The following is a 12,625-nucleotide window of genomic DNA, read 5'->3' as shown; positions in this document are numbered from 1 at the left end:
TGTGGTTTATTTGTTGTTGGGACCTTATAGGTAGGGCCACAGTATTGGCTTGGTTCAATTTACCCTCGACATATCTCAGGGACTTGTGTCTTGCACCTTTTCTGAGATGTTATTTCTTTGATAGAGTCCCAGAAATCATCATTCCACCCTTATGACCTTTGTAGCCTGTTTTTCTGGGTCAGAGCCTCATATGCCATATAATCTTTTTTTCCCATTCTTCATCCTTCCAACCCTTATCCATTCCTTCTAATTGGGGTATTTCTTTTCGTTGATTTCCTTGACGTCATATCATCCATTGCCACCAGTACAGGTGGCTACCCTGTGGCTTCAGGTCCAGTAGGAGCTTGACTGTTGGAGTTTCTTCCTTACTGGCATCCCTTTGCCTATTATCAATGGGTGATATGGATTCTGTCAGGAGAATTTGTTATCCAGTTTCTCTTCCCATCTCATGTTTCTCCTTGCCCTGTTTCCTTTCCTCCTCCATGAGATTCCATGGCCTGCCAGTGTCTGTCAGAAGCAGTTCAAGATTTGCTTTTGCAGTGGGTAATCCAACTGGTCCACCATCCTTCTGGAGTTTTTTAATCTCATCTTTTTGTTTTCCCCAAGAAAACCAGGGATTGGCAGCCAGTCGTTGATTTATTTCGCCTCAACTACTTCATCGCACTCCCCAAGTTCAGATCTTTTCTCACCCTGAGATGGCATTTTCTCCAGGGTTGTGGATGGTGAAAATTAATGTCTCCATTGCTTACCTTCACATCCCAATAGTACATTCATCTCTACTTTATCTTTGGTTTGTCCATCTTGGGGTGGTTTACCAATTTTAGGCCTTCCCCTTTGGACTTGCCTCAGCTCCTTATGTGTTTTGTTGCATAGTCCTGGCTTTTGTTCATCATCTTTATGCTCAGGAGATGTGATTTCATTATTATGTGGATGACTGGCTCATTCCAAATAGGAATCAGTCATGTATACTCACCAACTCCTTTCTGTCATTCCTTCAACCCACTCAATATCTTGTCCATTTGAGGGTCTTTTTCGACACAATATCAGTTGCTCTCTGCCTTCTCCTTTACGTCTTTGTTCCATGGAACTTTAGTTCACCATGCCATCTTGGCTCAGTCACTTACTACTCGTGAGGTTCAGTTGCTTTTGGTGATGTGGATTGCACTGGTCTCTCACGGTCATGCCCATATGAGATCCCTGCAGTGGGCACTTCACAAATGATGGAACCTTGTTCATGATTCTCTTTCCACCACCATTTCCCTTTCTCCTTCTTTGCGAGATGATCTGCTTTGGTGCTGGACAAAGCCCATACTTCTGCGGTCATGCCACTTCTTCATCTGTATCTGGATCTACATCTTTTCATGGATGTATCCCTTCAAGGATTGAGGGCATGGGTCAATAACCAGGAAGCTTTGAGCCATTGGTCTGCTGACTAAACTGTCTTGCATATCAATGTTCTCGAACTTCTAGCGGTACTTTGGGCATTGCTTCACTTCCTTCTTCTCGCCCATCATTGTCTGATACTAATCACCAAGGGGGCACCCAGTCCAGTTGGAGCTATTATACGGGGCCCATGCACATCACATTCGTCTTATCACATGTCATTTGCCAGGTACTTTCAATTTAGTTGCAGACCATCTTTCATGCCCAGGCCAGATCTATCCAATGGAGTGGGCATTAGATCCTCTCGTTTTCAGGGACTTTTGCCATTGATAGGGTTCTCTCCAATTGGATGCTTTTGACATGGATCTCAATACCAAGTTACCCCTATTTTGGTCACTTGTACCGCATCCACAGGCTTTGGCGGTTGATGACTTCAGGCAGGATTGGTCACACAAATACCTTTATATGTACCCTCCAATCCGATTGTTTTATTGGGTGATTTCTCTTGTCCATTCCATTCCTTATAGAGTCCTTCTGATTGCACCCTATTGGCCAGTGCAAACTTGGTATGCAAGGTTACAATGTCTGCTCTTATCACTACCTCTCTGTTCCATTTTCTTCCTCCCTTCTTCTTCAACCACAATCTCACATTCTACATCCCATTCCTCCCATCCTGCATCTTCACTCCTGGCTTTTGTCCGGCCCTTAGTGAGAAAATCCGGTTTCACGCTTCAAATCACCACCTTGTTAGCTAGTTCCTTACAGCCATCTTCCATGAAAGTATACCAGTGTAAGTAGAAAGTCTTCTTCTGTTGGTCTGCTAACAGGGGATTTCCTGCTGACAAGCCTTCTGTGGATCATATGATGGAATTTCTCACCTGGCTTTTTGACTGTGGTGTTCAGTCTCCTTGCTTTTTGGATATTGGGAGGACTATACATTCCATTTTCCCTGATACTAATTCTTGGATTTGATGCAGATTCCCTGTGAGGAGGTTTTGGATGTAGTTGACTTAATGAGTACAGTCTGCCATGCCATAGCCACTCTATACCTCACAATTTTTGCTGTTATGCATTACATAATATACACATGTGCAAAGAAGAGTACATGTGGCTCAGAAGTGGTGTGGTTCCCCTCTTCAGATCTTCGTCTTTCTCTCATTGTCAGGGGTATTCTTCAGATGCTTTTGAGGGTACTTCTTTTGTTCTCTTGTATCAGGTCCCTCCTCCTTCTCAATGTGGGATTCTAGCTCATCTTGTGAGAGGAGGTAAGTAACATATCAGAAGTTATAATTTTCCTATACTGAAAATGTATTTTCGATACGTACTTACCTCCTCTCACCCTTTCTCCCCACTTTTCTCCAGTGCTGACATCTTCTGCCAAACTTCGAAGTGATAGTTTGGTAGAGGGAGTCACATGAGCATGTTATGCTCCTATTGGTTAAGAGATGACACATGATGATTTTCATGAGAGACATTTTGGAATATAGTAATTCCAACAAGGGAAGAGTGCAAGGCTTGAGGCATGCGTAAAGAAAAATTTGCATATAGATGGCAGCACTGAACGAGAATAACTAATCCTGTAAGTAGAGGTAAGTACCTATCGAAATTACATTTCAAGTATAGGAAAATTATAACATTTGTTTCATAAAAGGTTGATTAAAAATTACCTCTATATTTATAAGGGATAAGTTGGTTCATCGGACAGAAAACTAGCAGGATGAAAAAACAAAACAGGGTGGTTATAAATGGAGCTCAGTCAAGCATGATTAATGTCAAGTGGGGTACTTCATGGTTCAGTGTTAGGACCTTTATATTTTTAATTTAAGTCAGTGGCATAGATGAATGGTCAATAAATTATTTAAATTTGTTAATGATATTAAGGTGTTGGGTGTTGCTGGCTGTGAGGAAGTTGTGGCTGCTTTACAAAATGATTTAGACAATTTGGTGAGTAGTATGAATAAATGACAGATTAGTTTTAACTCCAATAAATGCAAGATGATGCATGAGAGTTATCATAAGTTGAATTATAAGTATGCTTTTAATGGAATAACCTTATCAGTGTTATGGGAGAAAAGGATATTGGTGTTCTGGTTGATCAGTCTGTTAAGTCATCCAAGCAATGCGCTGTTGCTAGTGGTAGGGCAAATATAAGTTTAGGTTATAACTACAGAAATATTGAAGACAAGTATAAAAGATATAATAGTTTCATTAGTTAGGCTGCATGTGGAGTCTGTGTTCAGTCTTAGACTCCTTACCTTAGGAAGGATATCGAATTCTTGAAAAGAGTTCAGTTGAATGTTACCTGGGATCAAAAGATTGTCATATGGGGACAAGTTAATCTCTCTGAACTTGTTTTGTTTCTTGAAAAAGAAAAGAGTTAGAGGTGTTAAAGATTCTTAAGAGAATTGATAGTGTTAATGCAGTATCTTTTTTCCTATTTAATATTGGGAATGATAGGTCCAGGAAACACAAAAATATACTTTGGCAGAGTAGGAGTTATCTTCAATTAAGATAGTTATATTTTTTTAACAGAGTCGTTGGCCTTTGGAATGTGTTTCTTTGTATATAGTGAAAGCAGTAAATTTAAGGAAAGGCTTGATAAATATTTGAATGGTTAGGGTTGGCTTAGTGTTTTTCTTTCTTTTTTTAGTGTAGTGGAAGCAACAGCTTAATTGGATCAACAGGTCCCTTATTGTTCTTAAATGTTTGATAAAATGACATTTTTTCTGAATTATATGTCTGTTTATTTTCTGACAAGCTGTATATATTGTATACCAGTAATTCTGTATAGAAATGTACTTATTAAATTATGTCATTCAAAATGTATACGTGCAGATACAAAGTGTTGCTTCTGACAAAACAAAACATCTTACAAGCTAGTTCAAGTGTATAAAATTTCTCTTTTATTTCATTATGAATATTTTTCAAGTGTCAGAAATTATTTGCTTTTCAGGAACTAACTTTTTTATGATGATAAAAATTCTTACTGTTACTACTTCAAGAAATAACTTATTTTGTTAAGAAAAAATTGATGCTCAAATTTCTATTAGCTTATCACAGTGAACTATTAATTTCTAAACTGTAAATACACCAAAATGTTTAAGTACAGCTATTACTATTCATACTTTTGTCCAAAAAGCCAATTCATGCAGAACATCACCTCTTTATTTTACAAACCATTACATAAACTACAAATTAAGAACATTTTAGTTATCATCAGAATTGCAATTATTATCAGAACAGTAAAAAAATCATGTAAAGTCTAGAACTTATGCCACTAACATTGTCAATGAGAAAAACCATTCAACATGATGCAGTGTTCTAAAAGTACAATGTAAGAATGATGCAAATCCTTGTAAAATATGTTTTATACAGTTTAGTGTGCAGTGAATTAAGTAAAACCAAAAAGATACACACTATATATATTATATATATATAAATACACACACACACATGTAATTTATTTTTTTCCTCCTTAATACACTTTGTTCTTTAGTAAATATATCATTTAAACCATGATATATATATACATACACAGCCAATGATGACAAGAGTAAACTTAGTTTTAAAAAAAGCAAAATGAAAGATGAAACTGGTATGGCTGCCATTTGAACTGGTCAACTAGTTGCTCCTAAGTTATTATTTAACTTACAAACAAGACTGTTAGGGAGTAAGCAGTTGTTAAAGCACTAGGAAGACCCTTGGAATTAAAAATAAATATGTAACAGCAAATACTTTGGTGGAAACTTGAGGTTGGCAAGGTGGATAGAAGGAGTCGACTTTAATGTGACTTTTGTATTATGTTTGGAATCAAGGTACATCTGTTATGTTTTGGGTGCTATTGACCTGATACAATTTCAAACAAATTGAAACAGCCTTGAATTGATAAAATATTTCCCTTCAGATACTTTGCTAGTTTTATGTTAAATAGTAGAAATTAATGTAAATTTAACCTGATAATAAACTCAGATATATTTAACTGCATCATAATGTTATAGAAACCATAATCAGAATAGGAGGTTTAAATTGTGCTGTTAATAGGAAGAGACTTAGAATGTAAAATATATACATGTTAATGGTGTAGACAACATAAAGGTACAAATTCTTTTAACTAAAAAAATAACTTTCAGGAGAACTGTTTTTGTGAGCCATCTGTAAATAAAAACACTTGCACTGCCCTTCAAAACTGGTCACCTGATCATCTACATGTAAAGCAAAGTTAAACAGACCCCTCCTCCTTCATCTCAGCCCACTAAAGCAAATTGCAGTTCCTTTGCTTAACTAATTTCAAAATCATCACTACAATGTTAAACATAGTTTAAGTTTTTTCCATTAGAATTGTTCTGTCACAGCAGAGCTTGAGTACATTCACGTGTCATTTTAAACCTCATGGTTTTTTGTCTGTTCTCTTAGTGCATTAATTCTCAAGACAAGTACATCATTAATGATGTATAAATGCCTTCTTTTGGTGGTGTTCTATAATGTTTTGTTTTTTACTACATGTACAAATATTTGTTGATGAATTGCTGTACTAACTTTTTACAAGTTTGGCCAATAAACGCCATTGTGGATAAGTGTTTAAATTGACATAAACAGATAGAGCTAAGATTTTTCTGAAAGGTAAATTTGGCTACATTCTGTTGGGTTTAGGAATTTTCAAACAAGTGATTCACTGCTTTTTTTCTTTCTCTTTCTCTCTTCAATAAATATATTTTTTGGGTGATTTTCCAAGCTTGAAAGAATCTAGTTGAAGTCCTGATATACATGTATGTAACAATGATAAAACAGTAATGTGAAACAAAAAACATTTTTACAACTTTTGTCATAACCAGTAGAACAAGTGCCATGTAATTTGTTTTTCTGTTATTCTAGTGATGTGAAATTTAGTGCACAAAAAAATTTATAATTTTGAGAGTGACCTTCCCATCTGATAATAAATAAGCTAATAATCAGTTATTTTTCTTTCCCAGCATGCTTCACTTAGCTCAATGAAGCAAGAAAGTGAGTCCACAAACAGCCAGTCTCTCTCTCAGTTTCTTCGTCAGCTTCTCACTCCACAATGTAATAGGACAGTATCAGCAAAGGACAAAGACTATGTACCTACTGTTGTTCGTACAATGTATGTTTGTTGTATAATTTTATGCAGGCATATAACTAAAATTTGAGTTAATTTCAGATAATTATTATACACATGTTATACAGTTAGACCTAATTTTAGAGTAAAATAAAGGGTATATTCTCTTGTAACCTTTGAAGTTATTTATGTATGCTTGGGTGCAATTATTTATGATTACAGCTTTAAAACAATTAAAAATGTTATATCTAGGCCCTCATATTTATTGATAATTAAAACATTTAAAATGTGGTGGGGTTTTTTGTTGTGCACAGAAAGTACACATTTTTTTTATAACAGTATTTATGTGCCATTTACATAAGTGTGAGTACATTTCCAAGAAAAAGATAATAATGTATGTAAGCTTTTATTTCTTTGCATGAGAAAGGAATTGTTGTGTGTGTGTTTTGTATGTATTTATGGATGTTGCTTTTGCTATGCAGGAATAATTATGTATCAGTAAAACTTTATAATTAATAATGTTTTTTGAACAGGAATGTAATTTTTTTTTCTGTATTCAAGTTCTTAAAATAATTATTAATTGAATAAAATTTTGTTTATCTTAGAATATTTTCCATAATATTTTTATTGGATTCTTTAGATGATCAAGATTAAAATTGCTAGCTTTGTACATGAAGGTTGAATTAATTGCACATGGAAAAGTCTGTTTTTATATATATACACAAGTTTTTAAAGTAAATTAAAGAAAGATAGAGTATTCTGGTGAATCTCATGATGTTAGGTACAACTAAGTATAAATGATAAAAATTATAATAGTTATAATATGAGTAATATTCAGGCAAGAATATATCAGATAACAATCTACAACTTGAATTAAATTAATAATACCAAATATTTATAAATACTTACAAGGAAATTGTTTTATTTTTATAAACTTTGATTATATCAGAGTAAGTTGATTTTTTACTCATTTGATGTATAACCCAAATGCTTGATCATTGATGTCACAATCAGTGCAAGTGTAAGTCTTGAATTAAGTGATGCAGTCATGCTTCAAACTAGTATGGGAATAAACATGTAATAATGAAAGTGTGTGTTTCATAAACTTTAGAATTGGCTACATTTTATATTATGAATTGCTAGTATTTATTCCAATTTAGAAAAATGACTTTATGAGCCATGTATCTACTTTATAACATCAAACTGTTTTCTGCAGGATTTGATTTAAAGTTTATACTTAAAAAAAAATTATTTCATGTTTCAAGGGCTTCTGTGATTCTTACGTTCACAAGTCATTGTGACTGTCGTCTCTCTCAGTGAATGTTTAAAATATATTGTATTCTTTTAATGTACTAAAAGTAAAGTAAATACAATAACTTTAGCAATTGATTCGTGATGGAGAAACCGAAGTTTAATATTGAAGATGAAGACGGTTGATAAAACATAAAACATTTTATGTTCGAACCTTGTAAATAAAATGTTTTATGTTTTATCAACCATCTTCATCTTCATTATTAAAATACAATAATTTGTATAATAAAGTTTGTAACATATATTTACTAGTTAAAAGTGTTATTTCAAAAGCAGGCTGGTTAAGTGTTATAACAGTTACCAAGTTGTGAAAATATGATGTGTTGCAACATGTGTATAGCACCAAAATTTAAATTTTCACAGTAATAGTGCTAGAAGTAGAGGAGAACCACCACCTCCAATCTTCAAAATTAGACATAGTGTCAAAGAAGGTGGTGATGAAAATGGTGTGCTGAAAGGGGTAGACTCGCTTGAAAATACAAGCCATACAGAGGAAGCCACAGGCAAGTTTTGACTTGAATTCTGTTGAAAACTTTTATAACATATTTCTTCTGTTTAAACTTTGTGATAATTATTGCAGTATTCTTTCAATATTCCTAAAACAGTGTGTGTACATATATATGTGTGTGTGTGTGTCTATATATATATATAGATAGATAGAGAGAGAGAGAGATAGATACACACAAACAAATGTTGAGAAGTATAACCTTCAAGATTTATAACCTTAAGCAGAATTTATTATATAGCAATAACACTGTATTAGATGTAGGAAAATGATCAAGAATGATATGTTTTTAGATACAAGTTATCTGTAAACAGGGCTTATTCATTTCATATGTGTGTTTCTGTATATCACATATTATTAAAATATCTGACTTATTGCATAAGAGCACTTATATTTTTTTTTATTAAACTTTGCTCTGTTTTTTTATAACCAACTTTCCAGTTTCTAATATTTTATTCTTGTGAGTGAAAGAATACATGCTAGTAAGTTTTATTATTCCAGGATCACGTGTTCTTTCATCCCAGTTGCTGGATTCACTGTCATCATCAACAATAGCTAGGGATATTTCAAGTAGGAATTTAAATGCGACTGACAGTGAAGTGAGACCTCAAGACAGTGGCCAGAATAATGAATTAAATGTGTCTCGGCAGAGAGCAGCGGCCTCACAGTCAAGAGATGTGCCATCTAAAGTTCAGGAAAATTTACCTTCAATGCCAAATTATAGTGAAATGTTAGTCTAGATCTGCTTTGTAGCTTAATTAGAAGTAATATATGTTTCAGAAAAATAATTAATATCACACCAAACAGGGATAAAGTTTCTTAATTACAGTGAAAATATTGCATTATTTATGAAACAAGTCAGAAAAATTACATCATAATCTTTGTGAGGATTGCTAATTAATTATTTTTTAGCCACAAATATTCAGAAGATAAGTTATGTTATAAATGAATTTTATGTTAAAATACCTGTTTATTTCAAAAAATATGTATTTATGTATTCCACTATCTCCTAGTAAATCCAAATACGACAAGGCCCCATTTTAGGCACTTGGTGGAAAAGTGTTCCACATCCCCTCCATAATTCTATGGGTAAGTGGAATTCTCCTTGCCCACTTGGGATGTTGTCTTTTGGACTTCTTCAGGTTGATCAGAAAGATTGTCCACTTTGGTGTTGCTTTCTTTCTTTCATAAATCTGGTTGTTCGAAATGCATCATTCTGTGGCTACTGATGAGGATCCTATCACAAAGATATGTATATATTTGCAGTCCAACTGCCCTGGCCACCAATTTGGAATATGGGTACCATGACCCCTTAAATCTAGCTCTGAATTGTGGAACCTCGGCTATGTGGTTGGGGCTGGCCCATCATACTTGTGTAATATTCCACCCTTTTCACTTTTCTGTAGTTCTGAGTGAATAGCATACCTGTTCTGGATGTTGTGCAGTGTACCACTTCTCATGGTAGACCTTTGTTCTATTCAAATGCTTTCTGTATGATCTGTGCCCTCACTGGCCCCTCCATCTTCTCAATGTGGGATTCTAGCTATAAGTGTCAGCAGAGGTATGTATGTTTTGGAAGCTATCATTTTCCTAATCTGAAAATGTATTTCCAAACATACCTCTGCTGACACTCTCCCTCTTTTCCTCCCCACTAAGAGCCTGTGTTAGGGACCGGGATGGGGAAAGTCTCGAAAAAGTGATTATATTGCCTTTATACTGTGCTTATATACAGTACCTGCATAGAGGGCATCTGAGGACCAGTGTAAAGTTTTGCAAATTAGATATATATAAAGACTGGAGCAAGCAAACACAGTGTTAGATGGCAAAGATGGAGATAGAGAAATGGCTATAAGTGTTTGGAAATACATTTTCAGATTAGGAAAATGATAACTTTCAGAAGTTCAAACACATCCTTTATGATCTCTACACTAAATAGCTATATAGTTTTTTTTCTGTCCATGAATGTTTACTTTACAAGTAAAATTTTGTTACAGTTAAAATTCTGATAACTGTTTGTTTCCAAGGCAAAAACTTGTCTTAGAATATTTTCTTCACGATGAAGAAGAACCAGACTTGCATCAACATTTAACTGCATTGTAATTTGTTGGTTGAGTTATGCTTCATGTAAAGTATCTGTTTCACATTTTTTTTATTATATCTCATTTAAAGTAATCTAAATTAACTTTCAATGTTACAAATAATAGTAAAGTTTTAATACTTATGAGTTTCTCAAATACACTTACTTGTGTTCTTGAAAAAGACCAAAATAAGATATTTTAACTTCAGCTTATTATAAGAATATATGAATGTATCATTTTTTGAACTTCAGAGATGTTCATGTTTTCAGAAATTCTGTTTGTAGTGTGAAAGGCAAGGAGCCTTTTATGACTTGTTTAACATAACACCTCTGTTGCTAGTTCTGAACCCCCCTCTGATCATCTCCACCATCGAGCAGTTCCTGGCACACAAGAGACCACATCCGCAAATGAGGCCCTTGGAAAAAATACTTCCAGGTATCAACCTAAAAATCTTGACCTGTCAAAACAATATCAAGCTCCAACATTAGATTCCAGTTTCTCTCATGAGCAAAAGAATGTGGTAAGTGTGTAACAGTCCTTGTGTTGCAACTTGGCTAATTAGTATTTGGCAGTTTTTGTTTTTTTACTTGGTAAGTATGTAAGAATCTTAGGCTTCAAAATTGGTAAGTATGTAACAATCTTAGTTTTCAAGATTCAGCCTATTGTGTAAAAATCTGCTTCATTTTCTATGAAAGTGGTTTTTACAATAATTAAAGTAAACAAGTAAAAATGTAACAAGATACTATATTTGTATGTGTGGTACTATAAATTATGTTTTTAAAATAATACTTTCTCATATGAAAGTCAAGTTGGAGCACCCCTTGCAGCAAGTTATAGTGACAATATCTGTTTGAAGTCAATGTTTTTACTTGTTCTAAATCTTGTACCTAAAAGCTTTGCTTTTTTTTTGTAAAATTGTATATTTTGTAGAGTATTGTGAAGCTCATGGTTTCGATTTTAAAGTAGAAAACTGTAGAATTGATTACTAATTGTAACATATTCCACTTTATCCACATAGCCAAAGGCTATGCAGGGTGAAATCCAGGTTTATTTGTTTTTCTGGCAACACTACCAGATTAATTTTGTGGAAAAACATCAATAGAACTTTGTAGAGCACCCATAGGGCTACCAGTCATTCATACACAAAATGATTATTATTAATTACTTGTTGCTGTATGACATTATTCTAATGTAGTTTATGAAAAACATTAAAACAAAATTGGTATTAACTGATTAAGTTGAATATTACTCATGTCTACTTCTAAGTTTAATTTATGAAGGTAAAAACATTAACAATGATGAGACTATACAATGGGACCTGGATTTTTCCCTGTCTTGGATAATATTCAGGATATGTTCATACCATCTGACTTGTTTGAGAGTAAGTTAATTTTTTTAAAGTTGAAAAGACAAAAAACAGAAATAAATTGATACATACATTTGTTTAAAGATGTGTTAACTTTTTAATATAATGTGATGTTTTTAAAACTGATTTTCATCCTTTTATAAATTGAGACATTTCTCTTACCTATTGAACAGGTTTAGCCATTTAACTTGATGGCATGCATTGGTACAAGTTCTGAGTTCTCTACTTGGATTATATTGGTAGTCCTTAACATAAGCTAAAGTAACTCTATAAATCAACCTAGAAAGGAAATATTTTAAGTGTATAGAAACCTGTTTATGAGGTTGTTATACTTACATTAAGCTAAATTGATATCCTAATTGCTTTGGTTTTAAATAATTGTAGCATAACATGGACTTGTATTTTTACAATGAATATCAGAAATTTATGGCTTTGTGTTTAAAATAGAAGTTATTTGAGTTTATAAACTTGCATAGGTTGATTCTTATATTTTTTAGGAATTTTAGAGCCTCTAATGGGTCAAAAGTAAGTCTGTAGACTAGTAATCCTAAAAATCAGAGTTGCATACCTGTGGTGGTCACAGCAAAGATGTCCCCCAGTGGCATAGTGGTATGTCTGTGGACTTGCAATGCTAGAAACTGGGTTTTGATACCCATGGTGGGCAGAGCACAGATAACCCATTGTGTAGCTTTGTGCTTAATTAAAAACAAACAAACAAACACAGCAAAGATATGCCATTTTGTACCTTTGTACTTAACAGCATATAAAAGGCCCAGCATGGCCAGGTGGTTAGGGCACTCGACTCGCAATCTGAGGTTCGCGGGTTCAAATTCCCGTCCTATCAAACATGTTTGCCCTTTCAGCTGTGGGGGCATTATAATGTGACGGTCAATCCCACTAGTTGTTGG

General features: G+C 34.0%; 1 protein-coding gene across 2 annotated transcripts in view; it reads left to right on the top strand.

Annotated features, from left to right (window-relative positions):
* LOC106458128 (dual specificity protein kinase TTK-like) overlaps positions 1–12,625 on the top strand; it is a 44,394-nt gene that overhangs the window by 9,777 nt on the left and 21,992 nt on the right. For both annotated transcript variants that reach the window (XM_013917589.2, XM_022384273.1), the window contains exons 3-6: positions 6,354–6,502; positions 8,132–8,271; positions 8,775–9,003; positions 10,691–10,871. In XM_013917589.2, coding sequence (XP_013773043.2) covers positions 6,354–6,502; positions 8,132–8,271; positions 8,775–9,003; positions 10,691–10,871 — 699 coding nt within the window. The remainder of the gene's footprint in view (positions 1–6,353; positions 6,503–8,131; positions 8,272–8,774; positions 9,004–10,690; positions 10,872–12,625) is intronic.

The sequence above is a fragment of the Limulus polyphemus genome, unplaced genomic scaffold, assembly GCF_000517525.1.
Source record: "Limulus polyphemus unplaced genomic scaffold, Limulus_polyphemus-2.1.2 Scaffold419, whole genome shotgun sequence".
Taxonomy (NCBI): Eukaryota; Metazoa; Arthropoda; class Merostomata; order Xiphosura; family Limulidae; genus Limulus; species Limulus polyphemus.
The sequence above is the reverse complement of the archived record's forward strand: the minus strand, read 5'-3'. Positions and strand labels throughout refer to the sequence as shown.